The 19,197-nt window shown below is 40.8% G+C and overlaps 1 protein-coding gene across 8 annotated transcripts in view; it reads right to left on the bottom strand.

The window, feature by feature from the left end:
* Positions 1–19,197, bottom strand: part of MPDZ (multiple PDZ domain crumbs cell polarity complex component) — a 3,829,210-nt gene that overhangs the window by 2,847,559 nt on the left and 962,454 nt on the right. For all 8 annotated transcript variants that reach the window (XM_044061234.1, XM_044061239.1, XM_044061240.1 and 5 more), the window contains exon 10: positions 9,577–9,665. In XM_044061234.1, the coding sequence (XP_043917169.1) occupies positions 9,577–9,665 (89 nt within the window). The remainder of the gene's footprint in view (positions 1–9,576; positions 9,666–19,197) is intronic.

Below are 19,197 nucleotides of genomic sequence, written 5' to 3'. Positions count from 1 at the left end.
CTGAAGGCCTCCAAAGATACTGATTCCTCCAAAGATGGGACTTCAGTAGTCCAACAAATAACCAAAGAGACATCAGGCATTCAAAAGAAACTGAGAACCAACAAATAAGAATCCCTTCCCTGCTTCAGCAGTCCAAACCCCACGCCGGAAAAGCAGCTCTAAAAGGTCGCCAAATGAGGGATTCTCGCAGGGGGATTTTGGGCACCCCTCTCCTTCCTGAAGATCAGCATCCTTGGTGAAAGACTCTTCAGGATAATCCAGGTGCTTCCTCTTGCACTGCCTCTTGCCCAAAACTTCCTGTTGTGGAGAGGCCAGGGATCCCTGAAGAAATGGCAGACTGGAGACCACCCAGGGTGAGCTGTCCCAGAACAGGATTAAGTGTGCCCAGAGGTGTATGTGCTGATGAGGGGGGACACTGGTTGTACATGACCACTCCTTCTCCTAGTGGGAGGATATCCTCTCAGGCAGACCTAGGACCCAAAGATCCCCGGGAACAGACCCTAGGGATACTCCAGCCTGCCCAGACAATGGGATCAGAGCAGAGTTACCCAGAGCAGAGTCCTGAGTGGCAGGACAACCCCATAACAGGAATCAAACATGACCTGGACACCCTTGTCTCAATGTTTCAGCTCTGAGGCACACTCTGCTTGAGGAAGCCAACGAAGAATTGCCAGCTGGTAAAGGTCCTTTCAGGACCAACTTGGCCCTCCTCTTAATAGTACAGGTGTTGAAACGTTCACAAATGGTGCAAAGGGAATTGAGATGGGCAGCCTCTAAACAAAACACACAACAGTCAGATTCATGTCAGGGAAGCCTGTGCCTAAAAGCAACAAAGTTTTAAAACCCCTTCTCCATATCTAAACAAATAAACCTAAAAACTCTAGCAAACAAGAGCTAAGCAGACAGTGAAAATTAAGGATGTTTGAATCACTAAGTTTGACTCTTGCAAAGTCAAATACTGGAAACACAAGACCACCATGCAGCTTCAAATAATAACCCTAAGAACAAACACACAGGGCAGGAAAAGCCTGCTAAAAACAATAATAGGGGTCCAGGGAAGTAAATAGTGTGGGAAGAAATAGCCAAGGAATTGTTATGGCTAGACTTGTAAAGGCCCTAGGGCTAATAGCCTACTACCAACCTATGAACCTATAATCTAACCCTAAAACCTATACTAACTTACTCTATCTGCTAAACACAAACACATAGTAGTTACAAGAAACCAAACTAGTAAACACAAGGACAGAGGACCTAGAAAAAATAATTCTAAAAACTTTAAAACACAAGAAAAAAAAAAGATATACTCCGGGTTCCAAGATGGCTGCACACTGAATAACAGCTTGTTTCTAGCTCTCCAGTACGAAAACAGACATTCAGCAGAGAAGGCCAGTAGACTTGCTTTTATGGGTGAATTTCAGTAACTGGCTACTAAGTACACTGCCTGGATGCCAGGGATAAAAAAAATACAGAAGACCTGGAAAGAAATCAGCTACAAAAAGTATGGAAAAGAGTTCTGCAGCTGATCAGCAAAAAGTAATGCAACCTCCAGACATGACTTCCAATAACCTACAGGATGATACAAGACAACTGCATAACAACCTGGTTAAAATAAACAAAACACTAATACAGTATATTAAACACAAACAACAAAAGATGGGAACAAATGGAAGAAGCTTTAAACAGATATTCAGATGAGATGATAAAGCTGCAAAAATCAGAGGTTGAAATGAAGAAAAGGCTGGCTGAATATACTCAGGAAGAGATGTTTCAAAAAATAACAGAATTAGAGGACAGAGCAAGTATGGAAAACTTGAGATTTTCAGTTGTACCACAGAAGCTAGAAGGATGAGCCTGCATTAAATTTATGACAGCAAAATAAGCAACTGGACTGGTATTCAACAGCAGGATTTATTAGTTGAACGGGCACATCGTGTCTATGCTCCAAATCTAGTGATAAGAAAGCAACCAAGACCTTTAATAGTAAGGATGCAATCCTACCAGCAGAAAGAATTGATTTTGTCAAAACTGTGGCAAAAGGACAAAATACTAAAAGTAGGTGAGAGCACGTGTTTGTGGAGAATGACTACACCAGGCAAAAGAGAAGTAAATTCATCCCTCTATTCAGAGAATGCCGAGACACAGGTGCGACATTCAAACTGCTGTATCCAGCTGTCTTCAAGTTATTCTTCCCTGGAGGGACAAGAATTTCTTTTTGATGAAGTGCATGCTAAGGAGGAAATATAAAAGTTTGTCCAACAAAAACTGAGCTGTGAAACAGAAGGAGATTTGGCTTCTAGCTCCTCTGGTAATAAAGACTACAGATAGACTGCACCTGTGAAACCTTTTCCAGTATTTCAATGGAAAATGTTGGAGAGAAGGAAGGGAGCACGAGAGTTGACTAGAAGAAATGAGAGTGCGTTGGAAATGAAGCAGGAACAGTATTTGGGTGATGGAGAACGACAGTAATAAAATCAGTAACTTAAGGTGGGATTACAATGCATTACTTACATTTGTGGAATATGATAGCACAAGGAAATCTGGAAATTTTGAACTTCTTCAAAATTTGTTTACTGAGTTGGGTGACTCAAGTACATGCCCTACTGCATGTTATTAATGTTTGAAAAAATGCTTTGGGGAGGGGAAGAGAGGGGAGAGCCCTACCTGCAAGTAAAGAAAACACTTTTGTTTCTTAATAGTATTGTATCTGTACTGCATGGTTTTCTTTGCATGCCATTTTTGGGTGTAATGGGGATTGTAAACAGGTGGTGTTTTTATTTTTCTCCCCTGTTCTCTTTTTCTTGTGCATTTTTGGAAAGCATAGACAATGTAATGATTAACCAAAAAAAAAAGGAAGAAGGGAGTAAGGTTAAGGGGGCATGACAGATCAAATTAATGTACTTTTTTTTCATTTCTGCATGGGGAAATGACTGATTAAGGACCTTTGTTTTAAAACAGAGAGCAGTAACTGAAAAAAGAATATTGAATACTGTTTTTTTTTTCCTCTAGCACTTGAAAATAAATATACTAATTAGCATTTCTTCAGTTAGTCTTCATGCCTCCATGGAGACAATCTGATAAAGAGAAACTGGAGACAATCTGGTGGAAGGGGATTGGCTGAAGGAAAAGAAGAAAAAAGAACAGAGAAATGGACTAGGACAGAATGTTCACTGAAAACAATCAGGGGTTTTCCCAGGTATGACAGCTTTAAAGATGATACAAAACCAGTTAGACAAAGTAAAGTTATGTTATTTTTTTAATTCAATTGGGATACTAATATAAACGTGCTTTACTTTGTTCTTGTTCACCCTTCCTCTCTTTTTCTTTGTTCAGTTTTGAGAAATATAGGCACTGCAATGAACAAAAATGAGAAGGGGAGGAGATGGGATAGAGCGGAAGGGTCTGGTTAAGAGAGTATAAAAAGAAAAATCAGTGTGCCTTTTCCCATGCGTGCATTGGGAAATGACTGGGTAAAAACCTTAGGCATTATCAGCTAACACATTTATTACAAAGCATGTAAATGAAAAAAGTACTGAATATTTGTAAGGCTTTTTTTTCTGATAAACAAGGTACCCTTAGCAGTTTGTTTTTGGTCTGCATGTCACTAGAAGACAATTTGTTAAAGAGAAATGGCTTGGAGAAATTGTTCACTGAAAGCATTCAAGTGTTTCTCAACTAGGAGAGTTACATAGATGTGGAAAAAAAACAAACAACACTTACTAATAACACTGGCTGTACCATGCGTCTTAGCATGACTGATCTTCTTTTTGGTTAACTTTAGCCCATCTGTGTAGCTATCGGCTTAGAATATACAAATTATTATGAAGCAAAAACTTCAACATTTGAAGATGTACATCGTTTTGTATGTTATTGTAGAGTGCATAGGTTTTAGGAGGGTTTGTTTGGGGGGGTACTTGTTCTGCTTGAGAGCTTTCAAAAAAACAAAAGTTATGTGAGATGTGACATGGGCGCAAGTGGATATGACATGAAACAAATTTATAAAAGACCAACTGCTGAACAGTACATACACACAACATAAAAGCTGGAAATAGACATTTAGCAAAAGAGCAGTTATATATAAAAGGTGGCAATAATATAAGAAAATGGTACTTTCTGTAATGTCTCTCAACCTGAATGGTCTAACAGATAAATATAAAAAAGAGTAGTGAACTATATTAAAAAATGTAGAGTGCAAATAGCTATACTACAGGAGACAAACTTGGAAAGAACTGAACATGTGAATTTGATAAAGAAAGGTTTTCAGGATGGTTATTCAGCAGAATATTTGGAGCAAAGGAAAAGAGGAGTACTTATATTAATTGCAAGAGGAGCTCTAATAGTGATAGAAGAGGAAAAAACAGATAATAATGGAAGATACATAGTACTAAGCGGCTAGGGAGGAGGATTACACTGGCATGCATTTACATCTCCCCTAAAACTGCTATAACAGAGCTTAAGAAAATTCTGGGAGAAACAGTCAGCCTTCAGCAAGCAATATTACTAGGTGGAGACTGGAATTTAGTTTACAACAGTGAAGATGTGTCTGGGGGGCCTAGAAGGGAAAATATAACAAGGGAGGGTAGATTTCTGAAGAAATTTGTGAAAATGTTTGCATGTGAATTCAGTACTAGGAGTTTGGAGTGAATTTACATATTATTCACCAAGACACAAAAACTGGGCTAGGCTAGATAGATTTTATATCTCACAAGAACATGAGCATTTAATTGAAGGTCTTGAAATGTACCTAATAACTATTTCAGATCATGCCCCAAAAATAACTAAAATAAAAACGCAAGGTAATGAAATGAAAATGAGACACTGGCGCTTCCCCACCTATCGGTTGAAAAGAGAGGGATTTAAGGAATGGGTTATGGAATTAATTCAGGAGCTACTAGAGAAGATAGATTTATCTACTGAAAACATAGCTAAGGAATGGGATAAAATTAAAGTGGAGTTTAAAACTAGGTTGGAAATAAACAGTAACAAGACTTGTTTAGAGGGACTGACAAATGTTAAAGTATTGCAAAATAGGGGGAATCTCTCAGAACAAGAAAAAGAGCAAGTGCAGAATGCTAAACAGAAAATAAAGGATTACCTCAATACGATGCACGAGTTTAGAAAGATTGCTGTTAAGCAAATGTTTTTTGATAATAATTCTATTCACAAAAACTTCTAGCACAATAACTCAGGCAACAAAAAGCCGAAAGGGGATTCACGAAGCTTAGGGAGCCTATAACAAGGAAGATAATAAGAGACCCTGTAGAAGTATTAAAAATATTTTGGAAATTTTATGAAAATTTGTATAAAGCAGAGAAACATGGAAATCAAGAAAAGGTACAAATGGATATGTTTAGGGAAGAATTAAATATGCCAACGTTAGAGGCAGATGACGCTCAATTACTAACAGGATAGGAAGAGATGAGATAGAAAAGTAATGTATAACCAATCTACAGGAAAGTCCCCAGGAATAGATGGTATTCCTGTGCAAGTTTGGAAGTTAGAAGGAAAAACTGATAAAGATCTGGAAGGTTTTGTTTAACAGTATTTTTAGACGAGAAGAACCAGCATCCTGAAAGAAGGTGGTGATAACGGTAATACCTTAAGAGGGTAAAGATCTATCAGATCCAAAAAAGAAAAATACACCTAAACAATGCAGCCAATGACGGTTTAATGCTCAATAATCCACAATTCCAATACTGACATCCACAGAAAAATACGAACTACTAAGTGCTTTCGCCAAAGTTAACAAACCAAAGGCATCATCAGATTACTCAAAAATTCAAGGATATAATTGGTATGGTAGTCAGGAAAAGCGGGCTCTGTTTGCAGATGACATTATTTTATACATGACAAAACTAGAAAGGGTCATTACAGTGTTGTGGAATATTTTAAGACAGTTTCAAATCTGCTAGGGATACAAAATTAATGAAGCTAAAACAAAGGAAATAAGCAGTAAATTAGGTACCCACACACAAATTGGTCCAACAATATCCATATTTATGGGGACATGATAAAATAAAGTATATAGAAGTATGGATTGGAGATAACTCTGTGATGGTGGCAGCTAAGGATATGTGGGAAGAGACTAAACAGAAGACTAAACAGAAGATAATACAAAAATTGAGAAACTGGAAGTTTTGTTATATGGATACTATGATACAAGCAATTAAAATGTTTTTAGTCCCTTTAGTCTTATACACAGGTCAGGCATACTTTTATCAACTGGAGCAGAAGTTGTGGATACCAATTAAAAAAGAGTTGAAGGATTTTATCTGGCAAGGGAAGACAGCAAGGGTCAAGTGGGATAAGATGATTTTACCAACAGAACAAGGCGGACTAGGATTACCTAATTTGAGGGGGTATTTTACAGAAATACAGTTAAGTCTCTTATACATAGCACAAGCACAAAACTATAATTCAAAGTGGAAAGGAATGATGCTGACACAGGGAGGAAGCTCAAGAGATAAGGAGAGATTGGGATTTTGGATGCAGACTCTTAAGGAGAACAACCAAAATCATACAGAGTATTATATTTATAAAATAGCAGGGAGTCTTCTCAGAACCAAACCAGCATGAAAATGAAGAAAAGAGATTTTGCCAATAGGGCTGACTGTGGTCAGGGATATAGATAACTGTAAGAGGGGGCTGGAATGTATTGGAAAAAACTGCCAAAACCAAGGTATTGGGAGCAAATAACAAGAATGGGAAAGGCAACAGAATGGGAAGAGGCCAAGAATGTACTTGGACTGCAGGTTAAAGACTGCCTTCCCTATCAAGGACTGGTATCAGAGTACAGGCAAAGAGAAAGAAATAAGGGGCTTCTAAATGAAAGACCAGCACTGGCACAGTTTTTAATAGAATCTAGAATATAAGCTGCCGTTAAAAATGGAATAATTAGTAAAGCATATAAAACACTGCATGATAATTATAAGAATCAATCAGAGGAGCTGAGGAAGGACTGGGAAGAGAGACTGGATAAACAAGTCACAAAGAGACATTGGGGGGGATATATGTATATCTCCCAAACATACATCAAAGTCTAGAAGATTTCGGATCTTTGCCTGGAAGTGTTTACATAGATATTTGGGTCTATATTAGATGAACCAAAAGTTCATCTTAGAGAATGCACATGAGTGAAAATTGCGGAATTCGAAACCGCAATTGTGAGATTATGGTACAGTGAAGATGGGAATATTTGCCCTTTCTTCACTGTAGTGCGATCTCTGAGTTGGAATATATATTTAGCAGGGGTGTGTGGGGGGCTCAGTATCGAGTTCCTGGATTTTCGCTGATGTGAGCGTTCGCTAAGATGAACATTCGTTCATCTAATATAGACCCAGATATTTTTATACCCCAAGTAGACGCCAAAACATTTTTGCTCAGGCAGACAGCAAATGTTGGAGGTGTGATGGGCAAGAAAGAGGTGGCTGGGAACATATTTTTTGGGAGTGTAATGAGCGGGCAGATTTTTGGGATTCCCTGTAGACCGCTCTGTTGGAGATGCTGGGTGAGCAGGTTGGACTGACTGGGGAGATGATTTTTTTGAGTTATGCTACAGAATTAAAATTGCCTACACATAGTAAAACCTTGGAGTCTAATTATGGAGGCTGCCAAAAAAGCAATTACTAGAAAATGGAAATCAAAGTCTAGACCAACTTTATAAAAAGTAGTGAATATAGTAACAGATAAAACAACTGGAATTGGGATCTTTAGAAAAGGGAAAGCACAAACTGCATAGGTGAAATGGGAATCATGGCAACAATATATGCAGCACAAAGTTTGTTGTATTCTAGTTAGAATAGGTTTTAAGGATAATGCTGCATTTAATCCAGGGGGTGTATCAGCGGAGAGCCTCACTATCAATTCATATTCCTTGAGGTCCAAAAAATTGGACAAATCACCTCCCCTGGTTGTTACTAGGACCTATTCTAACTAGAATACAACAAACTAGATTAAAATGAACATGTGTTTTAATATGTTTAATATGTTTTACGTTTGTAAGAATTTGTTAAAATGCTTATTTTTAAATATTGATTACAAACATTTTGTATGTGAATCATGTGACCATGGCTGCAGGTCATATGATTTGTTTTATGTGTATATATATGGGCGGTTTCATTATACCTGTTGTCATACATTGAAAAAGGGTTTTTAACCTGAAAACTTTGTGTTGTTATTATAAAGGTTTTTCACTCAACTGTTGTTGATTTTTGAACAATATATGCAGAGCAGGAATGAGATTTAAGAGGCAGGATTTGAATGAGCCATATAATGCTTAACTGACAATGACTGGATGATTTATAGGTGATGTATAATGTTTACAACTACAGCTGTTTCAATAGTGTCAGAGATGTAAATGGTTTGCAACTAAAGTGACATCATTTTGTATGTTTTTCATTTATATAAATGTAAGATTGCCTTTGTAATATGTGTAAATAAATAAATATTTTTTTGGGGAAAAAAAGATATACTCCGGTGGAGCACTTGATCATATCATTCTGCTGTCCAGGAATGGCGGCCAACAAGATCTTAAGTAGTCCTAAGAACCGATAGACTATGGGTAGAGGAGGTGGAGCTCGACAGGCTGAATTCTATGGTATATGGATGGTCTCGGATCCAAGTTGGATCCAACAGCCCACGGGTTGAATCCAGGTGGAGAAGACAACATTAGATCATATGTTTTTTTTGTAGTGAAATGAGTTGGAAGACTTCCAAAATTCCTTACAGAGTACTCTGTCAATTTTTGGGTGAGGAAATGGGTGTAAGTAAGGAAATGATTCTTATGAGCTGGGATCTGAATTGCCTAGACATAGTAAGGTTTTGTTAAGTTTAATTCTGGTGGCTGCCACAAAAGCAATTTGTAGACAATGGAAATCAAAGTCTAAATCAACTGGATTTGAAATTCTGAATATTGTAACATAGGTAAAAGAACTGGAAGAAGGATCTTTAGAAAAGGGTAGGAGCAATTTAGACAGAAATAATAAATGAAAATTGTGGGATCAGTACATGCAGAATAATGATCTAGAAGAGGAACAAGGTTTAAGGAAAGGCAGAAAGTGAGCAATTTATGTAACATTGGACTGATGACAGTTATACAAAAGAACATATGTGATGTATAATGCATGCAACTGGGAACATGTTAATATAGTTTGTTTTCATTTATAGAAATGTATGTTTGCCTGCATCTTAAGTGATAACTCAAGTAAAGGTGTTAAAAAATAAATGTACAGGGTTTGATTCTCACCTTTGAAAGAGAAATTGGCTAGACTTAAAAATATCCCACAATATCACCTAACTTAGTACTTACCTATGAAAGCCTGATACTTTCCCACATTCACTGGCTGTTTACCCATATTAATGAAAGACATACTTGGAGAGTCACTGGTGGAATACTCCTACTAAAGAAGGCTACAATCTGTTGCTCCATATAGCTAGAAAGCCCATATATTTGAATTTCTATACAAATGACATACAAAACTAACAGCTTATATTTAAAAAGAACCAGTGCCACATGCACATATATGCATACGTTAACACTAAGAAAGAGAATGCATTAAAAATGACTGAATTGTTACTTACAGCTATAATCTGGTCGCCAACATGGATCCTCCCATCCTGATCAACTGCACTGTCTTGTGTAATGCTCTTCACAAAAATGCCAGAAGGTTCTAGAATACCAAAAAAGTTTCAAAATAATTATATGACAGCTGTTGCACCCTTACATTTATAAACTGAAAATGTGACATCAAATCAAATCACTGCAGTTTGAGTGAACAAGAAAAAGCCTTGATGTTTTCAAATTCAAACTCATACCACACAATTTAGGACAGAGATGTCACCCAACATGTGATTAAAAAAATAAAGAACTATCTGTGGCACTAATAAGATTAACTATGCTGTACTTTAATACTTATACAAGAACAGATTCACAACAACTTTGTCAGGTGCCTAAAACTAGAACCACTCCCCTCTGAAGTAGACATAAACCATTCAGAATATTTCACTTGCCTACTTTAAGCTTGAGAAACAGGACAGTAAATTGTCCACAGATGCTTCTATACACAAAATAACTTTGTGTTTACTTAGTTTACAGTGCATACAGTCTTGACCCTTAGCAGATTATTTAACTTGTATTCTTTATTATATTAAGTCAGCAAAAAAGTCACCACCTCTGCAGTAACATTTATGACAGCCTCTGATCACATTTAGATAAAAACAAATGAGTAAAGACAAAGCATGTGGTAAAAAACAGTCCAAAACCGAGTGAATATTCACAGATTTGCTAATCCTGCTGTTGCCTTAAACATTTAACAAATGTAATCTACTGAAGTGGGGAGGGGGGTATGAGGATTACAAATGCAGCCTTATTCTGTCTAGGTTCAATTAAAATGTTGGATTTTATTTTCATAATAAACATATTTGCAAATTACTTTCAATAATGCACAGTAATGATTAGTGGCACACTCTCACAAAAAAGACAGGCCACCAATAGCCTACAACAGGGTTCAGTTTTAGGTCTATTCTTCTCTTACACATACTTCTCTGATATTCAAGCCAACGTTTAGGGTCTTTGGCTAAGCATGCTGATGACATCAAATTTGGAACTGTCATTGATTCTAAAGATGACACCCATATCCTCCAAAAGAGCCAAACTGCCCACAACGCACTGGTGTTAGGACCACAGTTTTCAGCTCAAAGTAATTAAAAAAAACAAAACAAAAAAAAAAAAACGATGCTGCTGTTTATGGGAAACAAGAACACCCACGAACCAATCTCATAACTTAAACTACCTTACCTCAAAAGAGATAAAAAAAGATACTATCATTAAGAAATTCAAGTACACTCACAGATGTCAGGTTCTTTTCTGATCGTCAATTATCAGCTATCATTAGAATTTAATTTATTAATTATGTATCTAACTGATTAATTAATGAATGAATTTAATTGAAAAAGAGTTATATACTTACTATAACTTAGCATTTGTGTTATCCTGTGTCACTGTTCACCACTTTAGGGTCGTAGGATCCGACATCGGATCCGAGCCAGCATCTTTTCAGACAGATCCCAGGCTCAAGCTCCTCCCACTCCCATAATCTCTTACTGCTCTCTAACCCCTCAGATCAAGTTTGCCCCGGGGTCAGCAAACAGCCAGAGTAGACCGGAATCAGCAGACAATACATGTCCACCTCCTCTAGATCCAAAATAATTGGGAAGGAGGGAGGAATAGCTACCATACAATCCTGGGAGGCCTCAAGGAAGAACATGCCGAAGAACTGTGGAGCTAAAGTAAGCCCTGTTCCTGGACACTAGGTCGAGCTTGTAATAAGTAATGAAGGTGTGAGGAGTAGACCAGGTGGCTGCAGCACAAATCAAATGCCATCTAACGAATGTTGGGCTAAACATGCAGCTGACATAGCCACAGATCTAGCGGAATGAGCTTTGGCAGGTCCTAATAAGGTCAATCCCTTAGAGGTATAAACTGCAGCGATACACTGAGAAATCCAATGAGAAATTGTAATTTTGGACAATGCCTGACCCAGTCCGTTAAACAGAGAAAGCCACAAACAGTTGGCCAGATTTGCGAAAGCTCTTAGCCCTGTCTAAACAGAATTGGAATTGTCTATGTACATCAAGAATGTGCAGTATATACTCTCCTTTATTGGAACAGTTTGGAAAGAAAACTAGCAAGTGAATGGTTTGATTCAAATCTGTCTCAGTGGCTACCATGGGCAAGTAGGAGGGATTAGTCCTGAGAGCCACTCTGCCTCTGTGAAAAATCATGTATGGAGGCTTGATGGAGATGGCCTGCAATTCAGAAACTTGTCTTGCTGATGTGATAACCACAAAGAGGGCAGTCTTCCAGGACAAAAACTTAATGTTGCAAGTAGCAGCAGTCGTGAAAGGATTCTGTGTAAGAGACTGCAGCACAAATGAGAGGTCCCAAAGAGGAGAGGGATCTTTGACAGGGGGCCAAAGCAGGAAGACACCCTTGAGAAAGGCCTTACAAAGCTGAGAAGAAAATGTTAAGTTCGTCGCTAACGTGAAAATTAGAGATGGCCACCAGCTGCAGCTTAATAGTGGAGAAACTCACTCCATCATGAAAGAGAGAAGATAAGAATAATAAGATGTCTGGAATGGGAGCTGAAAAAGTATCCAGATTCCATTGCTTGCACAAATAGAGAATCTTTTCCATTTACTACCATAGACCTTTCTGGTGGAAGACTTCTGAGAGGCCAGAAGGATGTTCCTAATGGGAGAGGCAAGACTGGGCTGGTTTAGAGCTATGGGAAGTGGACAAGCCACAGTCAGATGAACAGTCTGAAGGTTTTGGATCGAAGATGAGAGGGGTGGGATATCAGATCCGAAAGGGGATCCAGTACCCGAGGAGGGTACTTCAGATGAGGCCTGAGGAAGGGAAACCACACCTGCCAAGGCCAGAAAGGGACAATGAAGATCAAGGAAGCCTGATGTCTCGAGCTTTCTGAAGTACTCTGGCAATGAGAAGTATAGGAAGATAAGCATAAAGGAGACCCGGAGGCCAATCATGAACTACAGCATCCCTGGGGGACTCCCCAGCTGGGGAGATCAGAGCAAAGTACTTGCTGCATTTGTGATTAAGAGGGGAGGCAAACAAATCACAGGTCAGTTGACCCCAGCCCAGGAAGATCTCTCTCACCACCAAGGGATTTGGGGGCCACTCATGAGGACTCAGGTTAGCTCTGCTGAGCTTGTCAGCTAGAACGCTGGTCTCTCCAGGAATGTGCGTTGGAGAAAGTGCCCAGAGGACATCACCCATTCCTACACTCTCATGGCGTCGAGACAAAGCAGATAAGAACGTGTGTCCCCTTGTTTGTTGATATACCACACGACCGCTACGCTGTCCATGTGCACTGCAATGGTATCCAGAGGAAGGCAGCCCTGGAATGCTTGCAATAACAGAAGAACTGCTCTCATCTCCAGTACATTTATGTCCAACTCGGTCTCTGTGGGGGACCACATAACTTGGACCGTCTTTCCCTGGCAATGTCCCCCAACTCCAGCAGGGAACCATCAGCGGTCACCATAGCACTGGGGAGAGGAAGAGAGAAAAAGGTCTGCCCGCGAGGAGATTGGGAGAATGAATCCACCAAAGAAGATGACGCCTGCACACACGAGGGAGGCAGATGGCGGCTGTCATTGGATGCGACAATGAATGCCACTGGACTGCTAGAGTCCACTGTAGAACCCTCATGTAGAACCTGGCCAACAGCACCAGATAGGTTGCCGCAACCATGGACCCTAGAGCCCTGAGAAAAAAGTGGACCTGGGGACAAGACAGATCTGGAAGGTACTGAACTTGAGATAGTATTAGCTGTACACACCTGAGAGGTAATGCTGCAATCTCTGTCACAATGTTTAACTGGATGTCAATGAACTCCAGGTTTTGGATCAGAATCAGATTCGACTTGGGTAGAGTCACAATAATTCCTAGCTGGTTGAACAGGTGAATAAGGTACTGAAGGGCTGCGACCATTTGATGCTCTGTGGGAGCTGTGAGGAGAAAATCATTGAGGTATGGAAACATCTGGAATCCCTGAAGTCTCAGGTGAGCTGCCACCCCTGCCATGCACTTGGTTAACACATGGGAGGGGGGGGTCTGTGGTGAGACCAAAGGGCAGGGTCCTAAATTGGTAATAAATGGCCCCTACCCAACAGCTCCCGGAGCTCCATTCTATTGTTATGATTGTACACATCCTGAAGCACATAGCACAGAGCACATTTACTCATCCTTGTGCAAAAGGGGCACGATTGACTGGACAGTAACCATCCAAAAAGAATAGTTCTGTAAGAACTTACCATAAAGTACAGTTGTGCACACTTACCATAAATGTAGATGTTCAAGTGTATTCACTGTTGCAGTCATTACATTAGGGTAATCCTGCTGGCAGGCTGCCCTCAGCCGGCCTGAATTCCAAAGTCTTGGGTCCTGCGTTGGCTGCTGTCGCCCCCTCCCTGACGTCAGGGGTATAAATTAACTAGCCAATGCCATTTTCTTCAGTTTTTCTTGCCCTAGATGTCAGGTGCCCCAAAAAGGGTAGCCAAACTTTATATAAATACACCAATGTAAATGTTACCTTCATCTATAAGCAAATACACCATATAGGTAGTATAAATCAGAGAAGGAAAGGTAAGATTCAAAAGAAAAAAGGGGGAAGGAGGGTGGGTAACTTGGACTGCAACAGTGAATACACTCTAACATCTACATTTATGGTAAGTGTACACAACTGTACTATGTTCTTCGTGTACTGTGTACCCTAGGCATGTCAGAAGTCTTTTCATGAACACCAGATGTTGAAGAAGATTGTCCTTGTTCTCTGCTTGAATGAGACAGTCATCCAAGTAAGGATATATTTGTATTCATCTTTGTCTGCAGAATGCAATTACTGGTGCCAGGCACTTTGTAAAGACCCTGGGCGCAGTAGATAAGCCAAAGGGCAGTGCAGAAAATTGGTAATGTATTGAACCTGCCTTGAATTTGAGTTATCTTCTGCATGGCTGTCTGATTGGAACATGCAGGTATGCCTCTTTTAGGTCCAAAGTCACAAGCCAAGCATTCTTGCCCAGCATGGGCAGAAGCTATTGCAAGGTCAACATCTTGAATTTTGGAATATTCAGGAAAGTATTCAGAATAGATAGGTCCAGTATCGGCCTCCAGGCCTTGTCCTTTCTGGGTACCAAGAACAGTCTTGAGTAAAAACCTTGTCCCTGCTCTTGCTCTGGTACTTGTTGAATGGCCCCCATGTCCATGAGGGATGAGACTTGTTTGTGTGCCTCTGCCCATTGATTTTTTGGCAGATCTGGCCAGCCATTTGCTTTGGCAGGGTATGGAAATGGAACTTGTAGCCTTGTGACACGATATTTAGAACCCACTTGTCCTGGGTTATGATGTGCCAATTTTGAGCAAAAAGTGCTAATTTTACCCCTAAGGGAGCTGCCAGAAGATAAGCGCTTGGTGCAGGCAGGGGGAAGTCATTGAGGCCGTTTTCTGTATGTTTGTGATCTATCGTCTCCAGCTTTGGAGGTAGAAGAACCCCATTGCTTGGGTCTGTAAGAACTTTGCGGCTGGGATCTGCCCCTAGGGTGTCTGGGTCTGCCCCTTTGAGGTCTGTCTGACACAGGAAAGGACCAATTTATTGTAGGCTAATGTCTACTAAACCTAGGTGGCTGTACTTGTAAAAAATCTTTGACAGTTTGCATTGATTTAGCTTTGTCCTCCATTTTCTTTAACACCTCTTCTGCCTTAACACCAAACAAAGTATCATGCTGTAAAGGTGCATCTAGTAATTTAACTAACATGATCAGGCAGGTTTTGTTCCTTTAGACAAGCATGCCTCCTAATTACAGAACCTGTAGCTGCGGCTCTGCAGGAGGCCTGCAAAGAATCAAAACCACATTGCAAAATATGCTTTCCAACTTGTTCTGCTGCATACAATAAATCCTGCATTTCCTTGTTTTCTGCACATTCAGTATTTAATAACATTTTCTGTTTAAGCAATCCCATGACATGTTGCTGATACTTAAGCATATGAAATTGACAGTTTAAGGCCCTTACAACCAAAGTTGCAGATGTGTAAAACTTTTTTCCCCATCTATCCAGTGCCCTTGAATCTCTGTCAGAGGGGGGTGGGTTTTTTGCCATGGAAGCCTTAACTCCGTTTGGACCCTGTGAAATAGTTTCTGGATCAGCAGCAGGGTTTTTAAAAAGAAATTTGTGAGAGTCAGGAACCCTGTAATATTTGTCAGGCTTAACAGGGGCTGGGGGTAAGGAGTCAGGTGTCAGACTAGACTCCGAAAAACCATCATCTACAATGTCTAACACAGGTGGAATGGCTAGAGGCCTGTGCTGAGGTAGTAAAAGAAAATCCCTGAGCCTCTTTTTAGATTCTGAGAAATCTTGTCTCTCCCAATGGAAATGCTCCCTCATTGTATGCAAGGTTTCCCCAAAGGAATAGTCCTCAGGAGGAGATGCTGAAGGAACAGATTCTTCAGCATCAGAATCCTCATGGGGGGGGGGTATTCCTGATCATAACAGGAATCAGAAGAAACAGAAATCTGATCTGAAGATTCATAGTCAGTGTCTTGCCTAGGCCTCTTATCAGGTGGGGGATGGGAACCCCTGATCACGGTAATCAAGTCTTCGGCCATCTTGAGCATCTGTTTTTTGGACATAGAGGCCTGTCCACATGGCTCTTGAGTTTGTTTCTTTGCTTTAGAAGGTGTTTTAGCCTTTGTCATTGAAGCTGAAGTTGCTTTAATGTAAAGATGTTTAGGTCTGAATACACCCTCAGAAGTCGGTACCTGCTCAGCGGCTCCGGACCCATCTGAGGGATTAGCATCCGAGGCTCCAATACCATGAGTACCCAGCGGCATGGCCGACTCCACGTGGGAGATGGTAGTGGCCTGCGACTCTAAAGTAGCTGGCACCAGGAGCTGCGAAAGCGCCTCACTGAGAACCGGCGAACCGGTGACTGGCTTAGGAGAAGCTTCGTCGCCATTTTTGGGCCTGGGTTGTTTTTCTCTATCCTTTTCTTTGCGTTTTTTTGTAAACTCCAGTAGTCGGATGGCTATCCAACGACATTTCAGGATAATTAAACTGGCGTCCAAAATAGTTTAAAGCAAAATCATACCGAAGCTTAATAGTGCGTTGGTTAAATCTAGCACAAAACTGACAACCAGTAACGTTGTGATCAGGGCCTAGGCAAGGAATACAGTAAGAATGAAAATCCTTATGAGGTATTTGCTTACCACAGGAAATACAATTATTAACTTTTTCTGACATCGGTCTGGAGCAAGAAAAAAGTTTCCCCAATGGGGTACTTAGCTTTATTGAAGACTTCGGATCTGAAACTCAAACACGAAAATCTCAGGAGTCGGCCGGCCGGCACTTGCAAACTGCTTCTGCTTCAGGCACCGCGCGGCAAGAAAGACTGAAGAAAATGGCGTCAGCTACTTCATTTATACCCCTGATGATCTGACTACAGGGAGGGGGTGACAGCAGCCGACGCAGGAGCCAAGACTTTGGAATTCAGGCCGGCTGAGGGCAACCTGCCAGCAGGATTACCCTAATGTAATGACTGCAACAGTGAAACACGAAGAACATCCACTGATGTCCATCTCTTCCATGCTGCAGTATTCTCAACTTTAGGGAGTTGCTGCCTGCCGCACCTGACATCCGGCTAGTATACCAAAGTCTTGAAAGCAGAGGTACATGTGACGTTGCATGTAAGAGCCATAAACTGACTCTGGCTATATCTGTGACGTTTGCACGTACCCAATTCAGAACTGGCTGCCACACAGAGAAAGCCCCCAGGAATAGGAGGAGAAAGGTAGTACAAAAGCCCCCGCCAGACACAAAAGCCAGTAGTCAGGGAAAGGATCCAGTTTATAATATGGTCAAAAGAGAAGGGGGTAGGTGGGTGGGACTGAATACTGCAACATGGAAGAGAAGGACATGTATGGTTATGATAAGTTCTTACACAATTATTCTACATCCTTTTATACTCATGTTGCAGTATTCAATCCTGGAGAGTACCAAAAATCTCTAGGCAGGAAGGGAAGCAGAGTCTATGTGACCCTGCAGAATGGACATAGCAAACCCTGTTCTAGCCCTGGAAATCGAGTCCAATTTCTAACAACTTGGTAAAGGTATGTACCGAGGACCAAGTTGCTGCCTCCAGAAAGTACAGTTGTGTACACTTACCATAAATGCAGATGTTCTAGTGTATTCACTGTTGCAGTCATCACATTTGGGTTATCTGCCTGCAGGCAGCCCTCAGCCAGCCTGAATACCAGAGTCTTTGGATTTCTGCGTTGGATGCTGTCGCTTCTTCCCTGACGTCAGGTCATTGGGGGTATAATACATGCAGCCGACACCATCACATCAGTTTTTCTTGCCACAGATGTCAGGTTCCCCCAAAATAGGAAGCAATTGTATGATATGGTTCATACCCCCATCAAAAAGCAAATACACAAGAAAAGATAAATATACCAAACAAGAGAGAAGTCAGGGGGCTGGAGGGAGGGTAGCCAGGACTGCAACAGTGAATACACTCAAACATCTACATTTATGGTAAGTGTACACAGCTGTACTATGTTCTTCGTGTTTCACTGTTGCAGTCATTACATTTGGGTAGAATCCAAAGCTATGGATGGGAAGATGGAACTAAACAGCATTAGGAGCGGCTATAGGCCCCTGCAGGACTGCAGTGGCAAAGCCTGTCCTGGATTTGGAGAAGAGAGGCAAATGATAATGCTTTGTGAAGTAGCAGCTTCTAGAATGTCTTTGGTTGGAACCCCTTTGAGAAAAGCTGCTGAAGTAGAGGCAGCCCTGGTGAAATGTGATCTGATCCCCTTGGGCACAGGTTTACCATGGTGCAAGTAGCAGAAATGAATGCAGTGGCTTATCCATTTAGAAATTGTCTGCTTTGATATAGCCTTCCCCTCTGACCCTGCAGCAAATGCTACCAGTAGTTGCTCGGACTTTCTTAGAGATTTGGTCCTGTTTAAGTAGAATCTTAGCTGTCTGCACATGTTCAATGAATGCAGAATCCGCTCCCCCTTGTTCGGCGGATTTGGGTAAAATGTTGGCAGGTGAATGGTCTGGTTAAGAGCCACACTGGATACCACCTTAGGCATAAAAGAAGGATTGGTCCTGAGGGACACCCTGTCCGGGTAAAATATAATAAAAGGCTCCACTGCCATGAGAGCCTGTAGTTCTGAAACCCTTGTTGCTGAAGTGACTGCCAAGAGAAAAGCTGTTTTCCAAGATAGAAATTTTATATCCGCAGTAGCTGCTGGTTCAAAAGGAGGCAGGGTGAGTTTTTCCAGCACAAAATTGAGGTCCCATGCAGGAGTAGGTGATCTTCTGGGAGGCCTTAAATTTTTGGCCCCTCTAAGATACTGTTTAAGGAGAGAATGAGAAAAGAGGGAGGCTCTGTGTTGTAATGAGCCGAGATGGCAGAGGCATGGATTTTTATTGAAGAAAAAGACAGGCCCTTGTCAAGCATCTCAGTCAAATATTGTAAAATCTGAGGAATATTGGGCTTTGCTGTGTCCGTTCCTTGTGCTTGGTTCCAAGCACAGAATCTCTTCCATTTATCAGCATAAGATTTTCTAGTACTAGGCCTTCTGGCTTCCAAAATGACATCCATCACAGATTTA

The sequence above is a fragment of the Protopterus annectens genome, chromosome 2.part0, assembly GCF_019279795.1.
Source record: "Protopterus annectens isolate FY-2018-M chromosome 2.part0, PAN1.0, whole genome shotgun sequence".
Lineage (NCBI taxonomy): Eukaryota > Metazoa > Chordata > Ceratodontiformes > Protopteridae > Protopterus > Protopterus annectens.
The sequence above is the reverse complement of the archived record's forward strand: the minus strand, read 5'-3'. Positions and strand labels throughout refer to the sequence as shown.